At 45.3% G+C, this 22,297-nt stretch overlaps 1 protein-coding gene across 1 annotated transcript in view; it reads left to right on the forward strand.

Annotated features, from left to right (window-relative positions):
• The window catches only part of pik3c2b (phosphatidylinositol-4-phosphate 3-kinase, catalytic subunit type 2 beta), a 38,110-nt gene that overhangs the window by 10,241 nt on the left and 5,572 nt on the right, over positions 1-22,297 (forward strand). Inside the window, 25 exon segments of the mRNA XM_028447750.1 lie at positions 828-982; positions 1,067-1,187; positions 1,457-1,568; positions 1,653-1,732; positions 1,928-1,991; positions 2,051-2,197; positions 2,389-2,422; positions 2,502-2,697; positions 3,128-3,250; positions 3,310-3,477; positions 3,566-3,680; positions 3,743-3,885; positions 3,954-4,142; positions 4,206-4,299; positions 5,380-5,474; positions 5,566-5,746; positions 6,033-6,140; positions 6,222-6,314; positions 6,436-6,565; positions 7,074-7,210; positions 7,278-7,447; positions 7,523-7,679; positions 7,758-7,867; positions 7,942-8,134; positions 16,716-16,840. Coding sequence (XP_028303551.1) covers positions 828-982; positions 1,067-1,187; positions 1,457-1,568; positions 1,653-1,732; positions 1,928-1,991; positions 2,051-2,197; positions 2,389-2,422; positions 2,502-2,697; positions 3,128-3,250; positions 3,310-3,477; positions 3,566-3,680; positions 3,743-3,885; positions 3,954-4,142; positions 4,206-4,299; positions 5,380-5,474; positions 5,566-5,746; positions 6,033-6,140; positions 6,222-6,314; positions 6,436-6,565; positions 7,074-7,210; positions 7,278-7,447; positions 7,523-7,679; positions 7,758-7,867; positions 7,942-8,134; positions 16,716-16,840 — 3,240 coding nt within the window.

The raw sequence follows: 22,297 nt of genomic DNA on the forward strand, positions 1-22,297 counted from the left end.
TTCTCCTGATCTTTCTGAGTCATTAAACCTTTCACTCTGGAGATGTTCTTTAGGTGGTAGAAGATGTTTTTGTGATAGATTTGATCTGATGCTGAACGTCAGATCTGAGTCAATCAGAACACCAAGGTTTTTGACTTGGTCTTTATCTTCTAAAGATCCAGACTCAGATACTTGCTGACAGCAGTCCTCTTTTCCTTGATTATTAGACTTAATAATAATTAGTGATTATTAGACTTAATAATGATTAGTGATTATTAGACTTAATAATGATTAGTGATTATTAGACTTAATAATAATTAGTGATTATTAGACTTAATAATAATTAGTGATTATTAGACTTAATAATAATTAGTGATTATTAGACTTAATAATGATTAGTGATTATTAGACTTAATAATAATTAGTCATTATTAGACTTAATAATAATTAGCGATTATTAGACTTAATAATAATTAGTCATTATTAGACTTAATAATAATTAGTGATTATTAGACTTAATAATAATTAGTGATTATTAGACTTAATAATGATTAGTGATTATTAGACTTAATAATAATTAGTGATTATTAGACTTAATAATAATTAGTGATTATTAGACTTAATAATAATTAGTCATTATTAGACTTAATAATAATTAGTCATTATTAGACGTGAAACAATCTGGGATGAGATTTCACCAAAGTTACCAGGCTCCGCCCCCAAAACAACCTTCAATGGAAACACGTTCAAAGAACTGTTATACTTTGTCGACATTTAAAAATATCGCTTTTATTTTGCAAAAATCTGTAATGGAACCCCAGCTAATGTCTCACTCTCCATCTGTCCAGGCTGCGTACGGCGTTCCCACACAGTGACAGCTCCAAAAACACAGGGTTCATGTGGTCGGCTTCACTCAGACCAGAGCAGCAGAACCAGAACCAGAGCGTGAAGGTCACCATCATCAGTGAGCTCTTCAGAGAACCACTGACCTTCACTTGTGACGGTATGAGAGTGTGTGTTAGCCTCAGTGTGTTAGCCTCAGTGTGTTAGCCTCAGTGTGTGTGTGTGTGTGTGTGTGTGTGACCAGGGTCGTCCACAGTGGACCTGCTGATCTTCCAGACTCTGTGCTATGCTCATGAGGACCTGGACCATCACAACGTGGATCACTTCCTGCTCAGAGTCTGTGGACGCCAAGAGTTCCTCAACAAGTCAGTTTGTCTGAGTGGAACCTGAATGCACCACAAGCTCTCTAATCTGTGTGTGTGTGTGTGTGTGTGTGTGTGTGTGTGTGTGTGTGTGTGTGTGGTGTGTGGTGTGTGTGTGTGTGGTGTGTGTGTGTGTGTGTGTGTGTGTGTGTGTGTGTGTGTGTGTGTGTGTGTGTGTGTGTGGTGTGTGTGTGTGTGTTTGTGTGTGGTGTGTGTGTGTGTGGTGTGTGTGTGTGTGTTGTGTGTGTGTGTGTTGTGTGGTGTTGTGTCAGCTCTCAGACTCTGTCCAGTCTGGAGTTTGTTCAACAGTGTCTAAAGTTTGACTGGGACGTCCGACTGTCTCTGACCAAAAGATCAGAGATCAACAATGAGCTGTGTCGCACGGTAACACACACACACACACACTCGCATGCACACACACACACACACACGCACACGCACACGCACATTCTCAATGTGTGTGTACAGAAAGAAGACGATGCCACTCCGTCCAACATGAATCACAGCATCCTGCTCCAGGAGCGACCAATCAGACAGACCGTAACCAGGTAAGGGGCGGAGCCACAGAACCAATGGGAGGAGAAGATCAGTGCTTTAACGTGTGTGTGTGTGTGTGTGTGTGTGTGTGTGTGTGTGTGTGTGTGTGTGTGTGTGTGTGTGTGTGTGTTTTGTGTGTGTGTGTGGTGTGTGTGTGTTGTGTGTGTGTTTTGTGTGTGTGTGTATTGTGTGTGTGTGTTGTGTAGAGAGGCTCTGACGTTGCTGTTAGACACGTTTCATAATGAGGCTGAGAGCTTCCTACTGTCAGAGGTAACACACACACACACGCACACACACACACACTAGTCTAAGGGTGTGTGTGTGTGTAGACCGAGCTTCTGCTGCACGTGGAGCGTCTGGTTCAATCGGTGAAGGCTCTCTGCAGCTCATTGGCTGCTGTGGAAACACAGGATGTGACCTCAGCGCTCAGTCAGCTCCCAGCATGCCCCTGTCGCCTGCAGCCCCGCGTCATCAAGGTGTGTGTGTGTGTGTGTGTGTGTGTGTGTGTGTGTGTGTGTGTGTGTGTGTGTGTGTGTGTGTGTGTGTGTGTGTGTGTGTGTGTGTGTGTGTGTGTGTGTGTGTGTGTGTGTGGTGTGTGTGTGTGTGTGTGTGTGTGTGTTGTGTGTGTTTATCACTTTCAGCTCACTCTGATGTCTCTGTTCCACAGGATGCATCAGTGCTGGCAGTCAGAGAGAACAGAGGTAGGTCACCTGATCAATAGGTCACTTGATCAATTGCATCAAGTGACCCGTAGGTCACTTGATGTGTCTGGTCCCTCAGAGAAGGTGGTTGAGGCGCTGACGGCAGCCATTTTGGACCTGGTGGAGCTCTACTGTTGCACGTTTAACAATAATTTCCTGCTGACTCCGCCCACCCTCATTGCTATGGGAACTGTGCAGGCAGCGGGGCTCATCAGCAGCCTGCTGTCATTCAGTGTGTACGCCGCTCACCGCATCCCCATCACCTGGGCAACCAGGTAGAACACACACACACACACACACACACACACACACTCACGGCCTGTACTAAGAAGCTGGATAATTAATCCTGATATCTCTATGGTAGTAGTAGCAGGCTTGACTTAACCCAACATTTCCAATTCCAGATCAGCTGAAGCTTCTGACCAATCACAGACATGTAGTAACCTACGTTAACATACATTAGCATACGTTAGCCTAGAGGAACAGACAGTTATTGTTACCACAGAAGAAGAATTAGAATCTAAATAACACTGGATGCAAACAGACTGAGTTCATGTGAAAACAAGAACAATTCATCACATGATCAACACTTATTACAACACAGACATTTGGGGGAGGAGCTTCCTCAGAGCACCATGAACATATTTAGAAGAGGAGTCCTGACTGACTGACCTCTTTCCTGTGCTGCTCTCTGATTGGCTGCAGCTACGAGGGCTTCTTCCTCTCTTGTTCTCTGACTCACGGGGGGGCGGAGCTTTGTGCGCCACAGCACACCAACAAACAGGGGGTCAGCAAGTACCTGTTCCACCTGGTGCTGTGGGACCACAGGTATGACATCATTACCATCACAGACTCTCCTGTGGGTAACCTGTAACTCTGCCCCACAGGGTGTGCTTCCCAGTGCAGGTGAACCAGTTACCTCGGGAGTCCCAGTTAAACGTCACACTGCATGCCACGCCTGTGCCACCTCCTGGGGGGGTTGAGGACAAGCCCCGGCAGAGACGAGGCGTGGAGACACTTGGCTGGGTCTCTATGCCTCTGTTCAACTTCAGACAGTGGGTCCCTCAGTGTCCCCCAGCCCCCCCCCACCCACACACACTATTTACGCTCTGTGTGTGTGTGTGTGTGTGTGTGTGTGTGTAGCTCACTCACCTGTGGCAGGAAGTTACTCGGTCTGTGGTCTTCAACGGACGCTCGGACAGAAAACTCTCAGACCGGTTCCTCTAACTTCAGCCAACCGGACAGTGTCGTCCTCCAGGTGAGGTGTGTGTGGGACCTGGTGGGGGCACTGTGAGGGCCTAACACACACATGTCTGTCAGGTGGACTTCCCCACCTCCTCCTTCCAGGTGCAGTTTGACACACCATCTCCAGCTGACTTCTGTCCCCAGTACGACTTCAGCAGGTTGGACTCAGTCAGCCAGACTCAGGTCCAGGAAGTGCTGCACAAGAAGACTTTTTTCTGGTAACACACCTGTCAGTTACACGCCTGTCAGTTACACGCCTGTCAGTTATGCACCTGTCTGTCCTCAGGTTGACAGCGGAGGACAAGCAGCTGCTGTGGGAAAAGAAGTCCTTCTGTCAGTCCGACTGTGCTGCGCTCCCATTGGTACTTGCCAGCACCCCCTGCTGGGAGTGGGCGTGTCTACCTGAAGTTTATGCTCTGCTCAGACAGTGGACTAGTCCGGGACATCTGGACGCACTGGGACTGCTGCACGCCTCGTGAGTTACCACTTGGCCACTCATGTCCTCCTGTCCTCTCTCTGACCCGCGTGTCCCCTGAAGATTCCCGGACCAGGAGTTGAGGAGAACAGCTGTCCAGTGGATGGAGACAATCTCAGACTCTGAGCTGTTGGATGTCTTGCCTCAGCTTGTCCAGGTGAGACACTTATTAGAAATTTTGTCTCACACCGTCCAACTGTCCCCTGCTTTGGGGTTTGTTGGGTTTATTGTGGTTTGTTGGGTTTGTTTATATACGTTGGGGTTTGTTTAGATTTATTGGGGTTTGTTGAAGTGTTTGGATTTGTTTTAGTTTGTTGGGTTTGTTTAGGTACTTTGGGATTTGTTGGGGTACATTGCGGATGTTGGGTTCATTGGGGTATTTTGGGTTTGTTGGGTCCGTTGGGGTTTGTTGGGGTTTATTGGAACGTTTTGGTTTGTTGGGTTTGTTTAGGTACGTTGGGGTTCGTTTGGATTCATTGAGGTTTGTTTTGGTTTGTTGGGGTTCTTTTGGGTTTGTTGTTGGATTTGTTTGGGTTTGTTGGGTTCATTGGAGTTTGTTTGGGTTTGTTGGGTTCATTGGGGTTTGTTTGGGTTTGTTGGGTTAATTGGGGTTTGTTTTGGTTTGTTGGGGTTCTTTTGGGTTTGTTGTTGGATTTGTTTGGGTTTGTTGGGTTCATTGGGGTTTGTTTGGGTTTGTTGGGTTCATTGGGTTTGTTGTTGGATTTGTTGGGGTTTGTCTGGTTAATTGGGGTTTGTTGGAATGTTTTGGTTTGTTGGGTTTATTTAGGTACGTTGGGATTCGTTTGGATTCATTGAGGTTTGTTGGGATTTGTTGGGGTTTGTTGAGGTTTGTTTATGTGCGTTGGTGTTCTTTTAGGTTTGTTGGGGTTTGTCGGGGTTTGTTGGGGTTTGTTTAAGTACGTTGTGGTTCTTATGGGTTCTTCCCTTCATTGGCTCCCTGTAAAATCTAGAATAGAGTTTAAAATTCTCCTGTTCAAAGCTCTACATGATCATGATGGTTTGTTTAGGTACATTTGGGTTTGTTGGGGTTTGTTTAGGTACGTTGGGGTTCTTTTGGATTTGTTGGGATTGTTGGGGTTTGTTGGAATGTTTTGGTTTGTTGGGTTTATTTAGGTTTATTGGGTTTACTGGGTTTGTTTAGGTATGTTGGGGTTCATTGGGGTTCTGGTTGTGTTTATTGTTCCAGGCCTGATGACAGCTGTTCTCTGTGTCTCAGGCTGTGAAGTACGAGTGTTACTTGGACAGCGCACTGGTTCGATTCCTGCTCCGTAGAGCCATTGGAGATGTTTGCATCGCACACTACCTGTTTTGGTCAGTTTCAGACAAACACCCTGTCTGTTCTTCTGTCATGTGGTCTGTACCTTTTCTGTCTGTGTGTCTGTTTGTGTCCGGTGCGTCCCAGGCTGCTGAAGGACAGTCTCCAGGACAGACAGTTTGGTGCTCGCTATCAGCACCTACTGGCTGCTCTGCTGTGTTGCGTCGGGCGAGGACTGAGAGACGACTTGAACCGTCAGAGCTGGTTCGTCTCCGTCCTTCACAGAGTGTCCCTGAAGGTCAGAGATGCTCCACTGTCCAACCGGCAGGTGAGGACAAGTGTGTCTGTGTGTGGGTGTGTATGTGTGTGTGTAATAACAGACGTACAGGTTGAGGTTATGTTTACGCGCTCATTTGTCCAATCATCCTACAGCATTTTATTCCTAAAAACCAAGCTTCTCCATCCATTACAAGTTAATGAAAGATTTGTATTCTCTACTAAATGTTGTGTATTGACATAGTTGAGGAGGACATGTCCTTGTATCTATTAGCTTTAGCAGCAGGACATTGGTGTCCCTGTCCAGCCAAGCATCTCTCCTTCTTCTTCTTCTTTAGTCTGTCCTCACTGACAGTCTGGAGGAAATGAACCATTTCTTCTCTGTGAACAAAAGCTGCAGACTTCCTCTGAACCCCACAGTGTTGGTTAGAGGCATCAACACACAGGTACACACACACACACACACACGCACACACACACACACACACACACACTGATCTGTGTGTGTGTGTGTGTGTGTGTTCCAGTTGTGTTCCTTTTTTCACTCCAATGCTGTTCCACTCAAACTCTCCTTTTCCAACGTGGACCCATTAGGAGATACAGTGCAGGTCATCTTCAAGGTAAACCTCACCTGCTCACCTGTTTACATGCTAACCTGCTACCCTGCTAACGTGCTAACCAGTGCTACCCTGCTAACATGGTAACCTAACGTGTGCTAACCTGTGACCTGTCTCCATCCAGTCTGGAGACGACCTGAGGCAGGACATGCTGATGCTGCAGATGATTCGTATGATGAATAAAATCTGGCTGCAGGAAGGATTGGACATGAGGATGGTTCTGTTCAAGTGCTGGTCCACGGGCCCAGGACGAGGTGTGTGTGTGTGTGTGTGTGTGTGTGTGTGTGTGTGTGTGTGTGTGTGTGTGTGTGTGTGTGTGTGTGTGTGTGTGTGTGTGTGTGTGTCTGTGTCTGTGTCTGTGTCTGTGTCTGTGTCTGTGTGTCTGTGTCTGTGTCTGTGTCTGACTTGTGTGTGTGTGTGTGTCTGTGTCTGACTTGTGTGTCTGTGTCTGACTTGTGTGTGTGTGTGTGTCTGTGTCTGACTTGTGTGTGTGTGTGTGTGTGTGTGTGTGTGTGTGTGTCTGTGTGTGTGTCTGTGTGTGTGTCTGACTTGTGTGTGTGTGTGTCTGTGTCTGACTTGTGTGTGTGTGTGTGTCTGTGTCTGACTTGTGTGTGTGTGTGTGTCTGTGTCTGACTTGTGTGTGTGTGTGTGTCTGTGTCTGACTTGTGTGTGTGTGTGTGTGTCTGTGTCTGACTTGTGTGTGTGTGTGTCTGTGTCTGACTTGTGTGTGTGTGTGTGTGTGTCTGACTTGTGTGTGTGTAGGTATGGTGGAGATGGTTCCTCACGCTGACACTCTGAGGAAAATCCAGGTGGAACACGGTGTCACAGGATCCTTTAAGGACCGCCCACTCGCTGACTGGTTACAGAAACACAACCCAGGGGAGGAGCAGTACGACAAGGTACATACACACAGACACTCACACAGAGTGAGCGACCCCTGCTGACAGCCTGTGGCTCCTCCCCCAGGCCGTAGAGAACTTTATCTACTCGTGTGCGGGCTGCTGCGTGGCCACGTACGTGCTGGGAATCTGTGACCGTCACAACGACAACATCATGTTGAAGAGCAGCGGACACATGTTCCACATCGACTTTGGGAAGTTCCTGGGCCACGCCCAGATGTTTGGGAACATCAAGAGGTCAAGCCCTGATCATGATGATGATTATGGCTGACAGTCACCTGACCCCAGCTCTCTGCTCTGATTGGCCAACAGAGACCGCGCTCCCTTTGTGTTTACCTCTGACATGGCGTACGTCATCAACGGAGGAGAAAAACCTTCACGACGCTTCCACGACTTTGTTGATCTATGTTGTGACGCTTATAATAGTATACGGAGACACACACAACTGTTCCTCAACCTGCTGGGCCTGGTAACACACACACACACACACACACACACACAGACAAAGAAATTCAAAATACAAGAAAAATAATTTGTGTGTGTGTAGATGTTGTCGTGTGGGATTCCTCAGCTCTCTGATCTGGAGGATCTTAAATACGTCTACGATGCTCTGAGACCTAATGAGTCTGAGGCCGACGCCACCATGTATTTCACCAGGTAACACGAGCTCCACCCCCTGTGGCTCCGCCCACTGACTGAGCTCCCACTGTGGCTCTGCCCCCTGTGCACAGGTTGATAGAGTCCAGTCTGGGCAGTGTAGCCACCAAACTGAACTTCTTCATCCATAATCTGGCTCAGATGAAGTTTTCCTCGTCTGAGGAGCGTCCCACGCTCTCATTTGCTCCCAGAGGCAAGTCTACCAGATGCCACACTCCCTTCAGGAGCCTCTATGTGTGCAAGACCCAACGCACCTCCAGGGGACTGGTGAGTAAACACACACACACTCACACACACACACAAATGATCCACACGTGTAAACCAGTGGGCGTGTACTGTAGCTGTTCCAACTCAATGTTCTTGAAGCCAAAATACAGCACTTAGGGCCGCTGCCATCTTGCAAATTTGACGTCATTTGGTGCCAGAGTCTGTGCAGTAGAGTTCAGCAGGAGGAGCCCTGGTAACACGCTCCGCCCATTTAGCATACTGCCCTGAGGACCTACACAGCCCCGCTACACCAAGAACTTAAGTGTCTTCCCCACTGGAAATTCTACCAACATCTTGTTCAGATGATCAGATCATAGAGGTTAGTACTAGTACTAGTAGCTCAAAAAAGACCAAAAAACTGAACAGAAAAGTTAAATGGTGTCTTAGATTTCCTTCACGACGTAACTGCTATTCACAAAGAGAGCTATGCAATACCCACGGCTGTCAATCATTGTCATATATGACATCAAATCCCATTCTTCAACCTCATATAACTTATTTAAAACAAAGTTCACAGAAAAATGATCACTTGAACATAATGTAGGGTGATAATAACTAATGATCACAGCAGAGTTTAGCTTTGGAAAAAAATGATTAGTATTTTAACTTTACAGTTTAACCCACATCCCATCTGTTATCATTGAGGAGGCGGGGCTTATGGCCTATACTGCAACCAGTCAGCAGGGGGAGCTCTAAAAATAAAAGCTTCACTCCACCGTGAGCTTGTCCCGTCCATTTTCTTTACAGTCTATGGTTTAAACAATAGACATCATAATACGTAGACGCCGCATCGACTGTGGAGGGACACAACAACAGCGCCGCCATCTTGGACCGATGGTGGTAGAGGCAGCGGTGCATGGACATTACAACAGAAAGAGATATTTCTCAATCTCTAAGTAGAATTATTTGTTGAAATTTGGACCGATTTCCAAACTGTTTCATTTTTTTTTCACATATATAGTTATAATAATATAGATATATTTAAAATGCTGGTTTTACCACTGAACACTTAATCTCCACACCCACATCCTTGAATATTTCAGTTCTTTGGCTACAATAATTAATGATGATGATATATTATAGTAATAGTATAGGTTATTATAATAATAATAATAATAATAATAACAATAACAAAATAATATAATAAGAATCCAGTATCAATAATAAACACAATAATATTAATAATAAATTATATTTATTAATAATAATAATAATAATAATAATAATAAGGTAATATAATAATTATATAGCAATAACAATAATAATACAATGAGAATACCTGTCACGGCCAGTATGCAGAGGCTCAAGCGCAGGACAACAAGACACGACAATAAATGATTCTCAGAAGGATTTATTACAACTCAAATACAAAGCACCAAACTCACAACCAGAATTCGGTACCCCCCCGTGGTACCCAGCTACTATCCTCTGGTCCATATCCCTCCTAGTGGACACGATATTGGAGGCCACGTCCTCGTCGACGAACATCAGTCAGACGTCGGACGGTGTACACCGAGGCATCATCCACCATCCTTGGAGGAGGAGGGGGACAGACTGGGGAGGCCAATGGGGCTCTCCCTAGTAGGCTTTATCTGCGATACATGAAAAGTAGGGTGGATCCTCATAGAGGAGGGAAGATTAAGAAGGACAGCACTGGGACCAACTAAACGTTCAATAGAAAAGGGTCCAACAAAATGGGGAGTCAACTTCCTAGATTCAACCCTTAAAGGTAGGTCCTTAACCCAAAGCCAAACTTTCTACCTAGACTGGGGCAGGAGAGCGATGGCGATTGGCTTGTTGTTCCATCCTACGACTTGCCTTTAATAAAGAGGTTCTGGCTCTCTTCCAAGTCCTCTCACAATGTCTCAGGAATGTTTGCAAAGATGGGATGGCAATCTAGAGTCAACAAATGAAGAACTATCAAAAATTCAGACATGTTAGATGTAAATAAACTAGTCCTAAATGTCAGTAAAACAAAATTCATCAATTTCGGAAAGAGAAAAATAACAGGAGATATAAGACTGAAACTAAACATGGAAATAATAGAACAAGTAAAAGAATATAGGGCACTAGGGGTTTGGATGGACGACAAGCTGACCTGGAAAAAACATATAAAAATAGTTAAAAACAAAGTTGCCAAAAGCAGTTACATCCTATGGAAGCTTCAACAAATCCTACATACCAAATCACTTAAAACAATCTATTCTTCACTCATAGCATCGCACTTAAATTACTGCTCTGAAATATGGGGTAATAACTACAAAACGTATTTTACATAAAGCACCACACAACACACACACAAACGATTTATTTGAGAAGGCAAAATACCTAAAACTGCAAGAAATAATACACTACAACACACAAATACATGCATTTAGGGCTTCATCTAAAAAACTACCACATCAAATACAAAAACGTTTCACATACAATCAAAATTCCTACGACTTCAGACATAATAATGTGTTCAGACCAGACAGGGTCAAATCTAACGTTGGTAAACATAGTACTGTGTATAGAGCCATGAACCTCTGGAATAACCTTGACACAGAGACACAACAATCCGTAAATATGACAAGATTTAAGGAGAAAACACGGAGGATATTTCTACACGCATACAGGTCCCAAGTCAACTCTTCATCGAACTCTACAGCGACAACATGGAACTCATTAACTGGTCATTAAGCGCCATTGACAAAATCTTCATGACGAGGCAATTGCTACAGCACGAACCAGCGTGTCCAAAGGACACATACCCAAGTGGATATGTCATGGATGCACGAGGGAGAAGCCAGATGCTCTGTCTCTCCCAGTTGACAGTGGAAGATGTGGAGGACATCTATCTGCTAGGAGTCATGATCTTTGGCCTGCTAATGATGGGGGTATGTGTATGTGCATGTGCCTTTCTGATGCATCGTATGCTGAGGCGACTTTCCGAGGATATGAAGGTACTCCGAAAGAAGAAGAACTTTTCGTTTGGAGAGTTGGAGGAACGTAAACAACGACTGGAAAAGAAAGCTCGTGGAGATACGGAGAAACGAGGTTTGACGTAAAATTATCTGTGTTCAAATCAGGGGACGGATGTGGATAAGCAAAATTATTTTTTCCGTCGCCCTTTCCGGCATGAAAAAAGACACAAAAAAAAAAAAAAAACAATGATGTGATTTTGCTCTGAATGTCAAAGTGAATTTTTGATGAATGCAACCATGTCGGAAATGAACTGAATAAATAAATAAAAAATAAATCTCCTTTTCCCAAGATGGGAACAAAGGTGGTTGATACCCCAGGGAATACTGGAAAGGAGAGAGGCCAAAAGAAGAGTTAGCCAGGGAGTTATGCGCATATTCGACCCATGGCAATACGTTACTCCATGCAGTGGGGTTGTCAGAGGTCTTGCATCTCAGATGGGTCTCAAGGGATTGATTAGCTCTTTCCGTCTGGCCATTGGACCGGGGATGGAATCCAGAGGAGAGACTGACCTTAGCTCCCAACACAGAACAGAATGATCTCCACACTGAGTGTAAACAAGTAAACTGAGGCCCACGATCCAAAATAATATCCGATGGAATGCCATGGAGTCTGAAGACATGCAGGATGAGCAGATCAGCTGTCTCCCTGGCAGAAGGAAGCTTGAGGATGGCAACAAAATGAGCAGCCTTGGAAAATCGGTCAACGATTGTAAGAATGGTTGTGTTACCTCGGGACAATGGTAGACCAGTAACAAAGTCAATGGCGATATGGGACCAGGGGCAATGAGGTACAGGCAGGGGCTGGAGCAACCCAGCAGTAGGCTTATTGGAGGTTTTATTGGCAGAACAAACAGAGCAAGCGGCGACAAACTCACGGGTATCCTTGTCCAAGGAAGGCACCAGAACTTCTTCTTCAACACCTCCAGATTTTGTGTGGTACCAGGGTGACAAGTAAGCCGAGAGGAATGGGCCCAGATGAGAACCTGAGAACGAACAGAGTCAGGTACATACAGCAGACTTGGTGGTCCGTTTCCTGAATCACGGTGAAGTTCCAGAGCCTCTTGCACCTTTGAATCAATGTTCCATGTCAAGGATTCCACCACACAAGACTTGAGGAGAATCGGGTCGGGTTCACCAGCAGACTCCCCTGCCGCAAACTGTCGGGACAGGCCATCAGGCTTTACATTTCTGGATCCAGGACAGTATGACAGAGCAAACTTAAACCTTCCAAAGAAGAGAGTCCAATGGGCTTGATGGGCATTGAGTCTCTTACTCCAAATGTACTCCAAATTTCTGTGGTCAGTCCAAATGATGAATGGTTGTTCCGCTCCATCCAACCAGTGCCGCCACTCCTCAAGAGCCAGTTTCATCACCAGCAATTCCTGGTGAATGGGAGAAGAATGCACAGGGGTGTAGTTTTTGGTCCACCGGGGATTGTTGGGACAAAACTGCTCCAACTCCCATATCAGATGCATCCACCTCTACCACAAACTGCAAACTGGGGACTGGTGGGGTCAGAATGAGGGCAGAGACAAAACGCCGCTTTAGATCCTGAAAAGGACGTTCCGCCTCGGGGGTCTAGAAGAATGGCCTGATGTGAGAGAGGTTAATGGGACAGTAATCTTGTTATAATTTCTAATGAACCTGCGATAGAAATTAGCAAACCCTAAAAACCGCTGCAACTGCTTCCGATTTTTGGGAGTGGGCCAGTCTTCAACAGCAGAAACCTTTTTTGGGTCCTTCCTCACTTCCCCCGGGCAATGATGAAGCCGAGGAAGGAAACGGTTGAAGCGTGGAACTCACATTTTTCAGCTTTGACAAACAGACGATTCTTGAGGAGGCGTTCCAAAACTTGACGGACATGGTGAGTATGCTCCTCTGCATTCCTGGAATAGACTAGTATGTCATCGATGTAAACAAAGACGAACCAGTTAATCATATCCTGAAGAACGTCGTTGATGAGATGTTGGAAAACCGCTGGGGCATTGGTAAGGCCAAAGGGCATGACAAGATACTCGAAATGTGTTAAGGAGGTATTAAAAGCCGTCTTCCACTCATCTCCCTGATGGATGTGGATGAGGTGGTAGGCATTTTGTAGATCCAACTTGGTGAAGATTGTGGCATCATGGAGTGCAGTAAAAGCAGAGTTGATCAATGGCAGAGGGTGAGAGTTCTTAATAGTGATATGATTCATTCCGCGGAAGTCGATGCATGCACGGAGAGTCTTGTCCCTCTTATCCATGAAGAAAAACCCAGCTGCCACGGGTCATGATGATGGTCTGATGATCCCTACAGCGAATGTATGTCTCCATAGCCATTTGTTCTGGTTTATTGAGATTATAGAGGCGTCTGGAAGGAAGAATGGCACCGGGAATGAGATTTATTGCGCAGTCGTATGGACAATGTGGGGGCAGGGACAAGGCATCCTCCTTGCTGAACACTGGTGCCAGGTCATGATACTCCTGGAGAACTGAACTGAGGTTGATGGACGGGGCCGGGCTGGATAAAGAGGGGTTTGCAGGAGTCAAGGCGGAGTGCAGGCAGGTTTCATGACAGACAGGAGCTAACTGGCTGTCAAAATTTCCCTCAGCACCTGAATCAATGAGGGTCAGGATGGAAACTGGGCTAGATTGCCAGCAAAGGGAAGCATGGACTTGCAGACAAGGAGGACTTCCTGAAGACGTGGCTTGGCTCACCAGTATCTTCCCTTCTCTGGTGAGCCTGGTCTTTTCCTAACTTAATTGGGCAGGCCACGATGAAGTGTCCTGGTTTACCACAATACATGCACTTGTTGGTGTCCGTCGATGTTGTTTTTCCTGAGGGGAAAGCAGGGTGCGGCCAAGCTGCATGGGTTCAGGTAAAGGACGAGGAAGACCTGGGGGGTCTTGACATTCCCCAAGAACAGATCGGACAGATTCCAGGTCGAGATCTCTTCTCTCTGCGGCGTTCTCTCATTCTGTTGTCTGTCCGAATGGCAAGAGTTATGGTCTCATCCAGGCTGCGGGTTTCGTCGCGTGTGGCCAATTCATCTTTAATGGAGTCTGGAGTGCAGTATGGAATGCTCCCTGAAGAGCCTCACCATTCCAACCACTAGATGCTGCCAAGGTGTGGAACTCAATGGAGAACTCTGAGACGCTTCGGTTACCTTGGCGGATGGTCAATAGATGGCGACCAGCATCCCTTCCCTGAACTGGGTGGTCAAAAACCTTCCTCATCTCGTCTACAAATGGCAAGTATGAGTATGGACCAGAAAGCAAACTAATTAGAAACTCTAGGGCAGGGGTCACCAACGCGGTGCCCGCGGGCACCAGGTCGCCCGTAAGGACCAGATGAGTCGCCCGCTGGCCTGTTCTAAAAATAGCTCAAATAGCAGCACTTACCAGTGAGCTTTTATATATATAGATTTATTTATTTAGCTATTCTTGTTTAAATCACACTTACATGTAACTTAGAAATGACAATACATATATATAAACACTTAAAATGTAAAGTGTTTTTTGTGTTTAATACATACTTGCCAACCCTCCCGATTTTCTCCTGATTTCTGCTTGACATTGTCCGGGCGGACCATCCTTCACTGAGCGTCGTTTCCAGCCGGACAATAATAACGATTACACCGCATAAGAAGAGGAAGAAGACTCTTCTTCCTCTTCTTATGCGGTGTAATTATATTATTGTAATAATAATATTGTTGTAATAATAATAACGATTACACCGCATAAGAAGAGGTGTAATCGTTATTATTGTCCGGCCGGAAACGACGCTCAGTGAAGGATGGTCCGCCCGGACAATGTCAGTGAGGAAATCTGGAGAAAATCAAATCCAACCATGTGTAGGGAAGTGTTTCTGTTATGGTTATAGCCATTGTTGTATAGGCTATGTTTAATTTTCCTTTTGTTGATTATTTTTATTTCAAGCATACATTGCATAGATTGATGGATAATTTATGCAATGTATGTCTTTTTTGTTTAATTTTATGTTATTTATTTTAATTATTCTACTACTACCACCATTTACCATTTGCACGGGTACTGTGGAATTTGTTCTTTACTTTATATGTGTTTTTCAAATAAAAGAACACTGTGAAATTGAATTATTCCCCCCCTTTTGAAAATCTCCCTAATTATTATTTAAGTGTGTATCAAACTGGTAGCCCTTCGCATTAATCAGTACCCAAGAAGTAGCTCTTGGTTTCAAAAAGGTTGGTGACCCCTGCTCTAGGGCAACCGTGGCTCAGGTGGTAGAGGGTCATCTTCTGATTGAGAGGTTGGGGGTTCGATCCCAGTACCTGACTATGTGTCGAAGTATCCTTGGGCAAGACACTGAACCCTAAGTTGCTCACAGTGGTCGACTTGCGCCTTGCATGGCAGTCCTGTTCCATTGGTGTGTGAATGTGAGAGTGATTGGGTGAATGAGCTGATATGTAAAGTGCTTTGGGACTGCTTCAGTGTGGTTATACAGCGCTATATAAATCATGTCCATTTACCATTTTAGCCCTTTCTGAGGAGTACGAGAGTGGTTGTAAATCAAAAATGAGAGAAACTTGCGTTAAAAAGGCCTGACATGAGCTTCCATCACCGCTATAACGTTCCGGTAATGGATCGTGAGGTTTGTGGACTAACTGAGGCATAGCGGGGTCAATGTTAGCAGAAGTACTTGCAGCAAGAGTTGAAACTGCTGCAACAGGCTAAGTAATTGAAGTAACTATTTGATTAACTTTGCCAGGTAATGAGAAAACCTGTCTCAATAAGGCATTATTACTCTACACTAGACTCTGTAGCAACGCTGCATGTTGTTCGAGAGTTACACCTTAATTAACAACGGCTTGTTGCACAGAAATTTTGCCTGGCGTTTTACTGACGGTCTCATTGCCTGCTGAGCTCATGCAGAGGCTCAAGCGCAGGACAACAAGACGTGACGGTGAATGATTCTCAGAAGGATTTATTACAACTCAAATACAAAGCGCCAAACTCACAACCAGAATTTGGTCATATCTGGCTAGGAAGCAAATATTTAAAGGACAAACTAGATAGGTTGGCGCTAATCTTAACAGCGTGCAAACCCAAAACTATTTAAGCACTTATCTGTACCAGCGGAGAATAGGGACGAGAGGGTACTGCCAACACTTGGTGCTCCCAGTAGTGTTTGTGACAATACCAGTAACTATGATATAAAATAATAATAATAAATATTAATACAATAATGTGATAATGTAATGATATTTACAAGAATAACAATAATACACTAGTAGTACCATTATACAATAATAATAATTGTCAAGTGTATTGTATTGCCTTAAACAACGTTGTCAATAAAAACCTAAGCGCATCTGAAAGTTTTTTAATTTTTTCTATTTATCTGTCTGTCTGTCTGTCTGTCTGTCTGACATTTGTTACAAACAAACTTCGTGAAAATTACTTGAGAATTGAGTGATTCATGATAACTTTGATATTGCAAACACATAATTCCTCTATAGATGTAATACACTGTAGGAGCGATTGCCACTGGTCCAAGATGGCCGCCTTGTTGACGCACCACTCCAGTGGGTGGCAGCAGTCGATACGGCGTCTACGTATTATGACGTCTATGGTGTAAACTGTGTGTGTGTGTTTCAGGAGTTTGTGGTTAAAGTGGAGCATGAAGGCCAGCAGGAGGCGCTATTGGTTCAGAGAACCTTTGAAGAGTTTCATGAACTACAAAACAAACTGAGAATCATGTTCCCCCCATCGAAACTTCCCAGGTACACAAACAACTATATATATATATATATATATATATATATACACATTATCCTTGTTCCCAGAGTCCAGGCCTAGAGCAGTGTTCCGCTGCAGCAGCTTCTTGGTCGACGGGGTTGATTGGACACTTCTTCAGGGTCTTTAGTTGGTCCTTAAGCCTCTTTTTTTTTAACCCTGTGGAGCATTGTCTGGGGTGTAGTGGCCCTAGGTGTAGTTGCTGATGTCCTACTAACCATCAAACCATCTTAGCTGGTGGTGTATGATGGTAGTGTCTATGCTTCTTTATCCAGTCTTCTGGAGGACTTCATAGGACCTCATATGGTCTCACCAGGTCACTTTAAGCATGAGGTGTTTAGGTGTAAAGCCTCCAGCAGTTTTGATTGGTGGCTGCTACGACCCTCGCCGTATTATTTAGTATTTAGTTTGTGCTTTGGTTGTTGTTCACCAAACGTTAAAGTCGATGTTGAGAAAATTTTGTTTGGAAATGGGGAAAGAGTGGGACGATGGGTTACCATTCCTTCTTTTAGCTGCACGAGAGAGTGTGCAGGAGTCCACCGGTTTCAGTCCCGCAGAGCTGGTGTTCGGACACACGGTGCGTGGTCCTCTGCGGGCACTGAAAGAAAAGTTTTTGTCAGTGATTGATAAATCGAATACGACCCACAATGTGCTCGATTACGTGTGCTCCTTTAGAGAGCGTTTACACAAGGCGTGCGAGGCTGCGCGCAATGCCCTGTCTGTGTCCCAGGGGAAGATGAAGAAACGTTATGATAAAAGAGCAGTTCAAAGGAAATTTGAAGTTGGGGACAAAGTGTTGTCACTCCTTCCAATTCCTGGTTCAGCCCTTCAGGCAAAGTTTTGTGGTCCGTATGAAGTGGATAAAAAATTAAGTGACACTGATTATGTTATTCGCACCCCAGACCGTCGTAGAAAGTCCCGTGTGTGTCACATTAATATGCTGAAGCTATATCTCGCCCGTTCTTCCGCTTCCTCCGTTCCTCAAAATGTCGTGTCAACGGTTACACAGGTACCCCAAACCCAATATTATCCGGAGAGCGAAGGCTTGCATCTCAGCCATATGGAGCCTTGCTCTCGCCTCCAAAATTCAGACTCCCTAAAAAATATAGAAGCGAGTTTAAGTCATTTAGACAGTTAATCTCGCAGAGATATTTGTAAACTGATCAAAAACTACTTGCCTCTTTTCTCTGATACTCCCTCACGTACGAATGTTGTTGCACATGACATTGATGTGGGGAGCCATACCCCCATTAAACAGCACGCTTACAGGGTTAACCCCACCAAACGTGCACTCATGGAGAAGGAGGTCGAATATTTGTTGGAGAATAAGTTAGCTGTGTTTAGCTCTAGTGCGTGGAGTGCCCCATGTATTCTTGTGCCAAAAGGAGACAAAACACCTCGCTTTTGTACTGACTTTCGAAAATTAAATAATGTTACGAAGGCAGACTCCTATCCTTTGCCTAGGATGGAGGATTGTGTGGACCGTGTGGGCTCAGCTAAATTTGTTACAAAGTTCGATTTACTTAAGGGGTACTGGCAAGTTCCTCTGACACCTCGAGCTTTGGAGATCTCAGCTTTTGTCACACCCGACAGGTTTTTACAGTATACAGTGATGCCGTTCGGCCTGAGGAATGCACCTGCCACCTTCCAACGCCTAATGCATAAGGTCTTGGGGGGTGTCAAAAATTGTGAGGTGTACTTGGATGACATCGTGGCATATTCCAATACGTGGGCTGAGCACTTGGAAATCCTGTATGTCATTTTTGAAAAATTAAAGCAGGCCTCATTAACATTAAACCTAGCCAAATGTGATTTCGGGCGTGCAACGGTAACCTATTTAGGGAAACAGGTGGGCCAGGGTCAAGTGCGTGCTTTGACTGATAAAGTCCAGGCTATTTTTTGTTTCCCGATTCCTCAGAATAGGCGTGAGCTTTGCCGTTTTCTGGGCATGGCTGGCTATTATAGAGGGTTTTGTAAAAAAATTTGCCGAAGTTGTAGCTTCTCTCACCAGCCTTACCAGCCCCTCAAAACCATTTGTGTGGTCTCCTGCCTGTCAAGCAGCTTTCGAGTCTGCTAAAGCTCTTCTGTGCAGTGCACCTGTTCTGACTGCACCTGACTTCGAGCGCCCCTTCAAGCTGGAGGTAGATGCAAGCGATAGAGGTGTGGGTGCGGTGCTGCTGCAGGAGGATGCGTGTGGTATCGATCATCCCGTCGGGTATTTCTCAAAAAAATACAACCTACACCAGGTGGGATATAGCATCATCGAAAAAGAAGCATTGTCACTACTTTTTGCTTTACAGCACTTTGAGGTAGGGTCCAGTCTTTGCCTGTGGTGGTCTACACCGACCACAACCCCCTCGTGGTCTTGAATCGGATCAGAAATTCCAACCAGAGACTGAGGTGGTCCCTGTTAATTCAAGATTTTAATTTAAACATTGTACATAAAAAAGGTACTGAAAATGTGTTGGCTGATGCCCTGTCAAGAATGTAGACCACTTTTTGGGATCAAACATTTTGGGGGAAATGTTTGATTTTGGGAAGGGGGGTGTTACGACCCTCGCCGTATTATTTAGTATTTAGTTTGTGCTTTGGTTGTTTGTTGCTGCCTGGGGTGTGTTCTGTGACAGAGTGAGATGTTTTCCCAAATGGAACAGCTTGATGATGCTTCCCAGGATTGGCTGCCAGCAGGAGGAGTGGTGGGCAGCCCGGATTGGCTGGGGAGGATGGCACCACTTTCAAAAAGCCAGCGCAACTGTCAGTCGGGGTTCACCAACCTTGACAGCAGCCGCATCTCCTTTGTCCGTAGGAAAAACTCTGGCTCCGAATTCGTTTGTGAAGTGATTATTATTTGTTTTGTTAAGCTTGTCACCTGTATATATCTAGTGCACTTTATTTTCCTTCTTATGTAGTCCGTTTCTTATCATACTGTTGTTTATTGTATGTTGTAACTGCAGGGCAGCCCGTTTTTTGTTCAGGAATAAATTTGTGTTAATTTTTGGAACCCGTTGTCGGTGGTTTTTGGAGACCGAGTTTTATTTTGATTACGTTTTTATGTTGCGTCCTGGAGCTCCTAGACTGGGGCGTAACAGTGGCCATAGTTAGTCCATGTCTCACAGCTGTAGAGAAGAGTTTAAATGCATTTTGCTCTGTAAACTGTAAAGTTTGTGTTGAGGTGGCAGTTTCCATTGCAGAAGAATGTTTTCCTCAATCAGCCAAAGGAATCTGACGCCTGATTGATCCTGTTCTGGATGTTCTTGTTGATAAGACAATCATCTGATAGGATACTTCTAAGGTACTTGAAATGTGGAACGATGGCAGGGTGGGGAATTGGCAGTGGAGCAGATTGATGGTGTATGTGGTGGTTCTGAGGACCACTGGTAGAGGACTTTGGTCTTTGATGTATTGACAGGTTCTGCTCTAGGCCCACAGTGCCTCTGGTGTGTGCGCCATAAGGACACAATCATCTGCTACTGGAGCTCCAGTAGGTGTAGCAGTCTGAGGTTTGTGATAGAACCTCCTGATGTTTAAGAGGTTCTCATCCAGTCTGTAATCTAGGTCCAGTCCACCTATGGTCACCTTGGCCCTCATCAAACTATGGAACTGCTGCAGGATATTCACAAATTTCACCAGGCAACCATAATGCAAAAGTACTTGCCACACAGGGTCCTGGTGAACCGTATCAAAGGGAAAGATATACAAAGACCATGAAGAAGTTTTGCTTTTGCTCACAACATTTTTCCTGCAGCTGCCATGAGGCAAAATCATGTCCTCAGTGGTTCTGCTTTTCCTCAAGCCACCCTGGGATTCTAGCAGCAGGTCTTCAATGATGGACTTGATAAGTCTGACATTCTACAGGACTTAACCATAGACAGAGAGGAGGTCTATACCCCACCTGTTTCCACACATCGATTTCTCACCCTTGTTTTTATATATGGTGACAATGTTTGCATCCTTTCTTTGTGCCTGGACCTGGAAATGTATTATTTTGAAGTTCTCTAATGGCAGCTTGTACCTCTGCAGCGGAAGGGGTGTGGTCAAGGCTCTGATGGTGGGTGGAGTTGGGAGTTCTTCCAGGACAATGAAATAAACTGAGACTGTTTAAGGGTGCCTCAAAATGCTCCCCCATCACCTTTGGTCTTTAATAGGTGCTGACTCATCAGCTGTCCTAAGGGGGAAGACAGCATTGTTTTTGGGTCATGAGTGGTCCTTATTGTTGTGCATGTCATGTCTGTCTGCAGAGGATTGTATTTCCTTTGCCTTTGATTCCCAACCAATTCAATTCAATTCAGCTTCATCCAGTTGTAGTGAATTTCCCTCAGACTCCTCTGGACCTCTTTCCTTTGGTCCTACCATTGGTTCTTCAGGACTACAGAAGATGGATTCATGAGTGAGGCCTTTTGGGCTTTATACATGTTATTTAGTAGAGTTCTCATTAAACAAGTCCTGATTTTTTCTTCTGCTATGACCAATCGATTGAGCTGCTGCATCACAGAGTAAAGAGCTTAGGGTAGTTGTCCTCTCATTGGCCAGGAAAGACTCGATGTTCTCCAGTTGTTTCACTAGAGAACAGCGGAAGGTGTTTCGTGTTTCTGTCTCCTGTAGCTGAGCGCAGTTCAGTCTCCTTTTGGTGGTCTTTCTGAGGCTCAATGCGGGCCGGATTCTCAGCTTGACCATGGCCATGATAACCGATGGTCCATCAAGCACTCTGCCCTTCTCATGACTCAAGTGATGTGGATATCTCTCCGGTCTGATTGTCTGACAATGATGTAGTCCACAAGGTGCCAGTGTTTAGAACTGAGGATGCATCCAGGAGGTTTTATGTTTATTTTTGTTATCTGAAATATGGTGTTGGTGAGATTGTGCTCAGCTCAGAGACTTAAGAGTCTGAGGCGACTTGCATTAAAGTGGCCGATCCCATGCTGTCTGATCATGTCCCCTGCTTTGCAGGGACCTAGCTAGGAGCTCCCACATCATTCAGTGCGGCACCCATCACCAGCAGACTTGTAGTGAGTAGTTGGTTGGTCTCACTGAGTCAGTAGCGATACATGTGCCTGAAGATTACTTAGAGTGATGAAGAGGCTGCACATACTCAGCATAGCTTCTTTGTTATGGGGGGTTGTATCTAATGGGAAGGGGGACCCAGGACGACTGTAGAATCCTCAGAGCTGCAGGAGGCGGCCAGACCTCCAGTCTGTCGAAGAACTGCTTATGGTACGCCTACCTACACCTCCTACACCTGCTTATCTCTCAGGGTCTTCTCCCTCCCTTTGGTCTTCCCAGACTAAGTCACAAGACAGCGGGGCAGTGGTTGGCTGATGCCAGAGCGTGTCCACACTGTGGGTCTGCACACTACACCTCTGAGGTCCCCTGCCAAGTTATCCTGGTTCCACACACACACACACACACACACACACACACACACACACACACACACACACACACAC

This window comes from Gouania willdenowi, chromosome 5, assembly GCF_900634775.1.
Source record: "Gouania willdenowi chromosome 5, fGouWil2.1, whole genome shotgun sequence".
NCBI lineage: Eukaryota > Metazoa > Chordata > Actinopteri > Blenniiformes > Gobiesocidae > Gouania > Gouania willdenowi.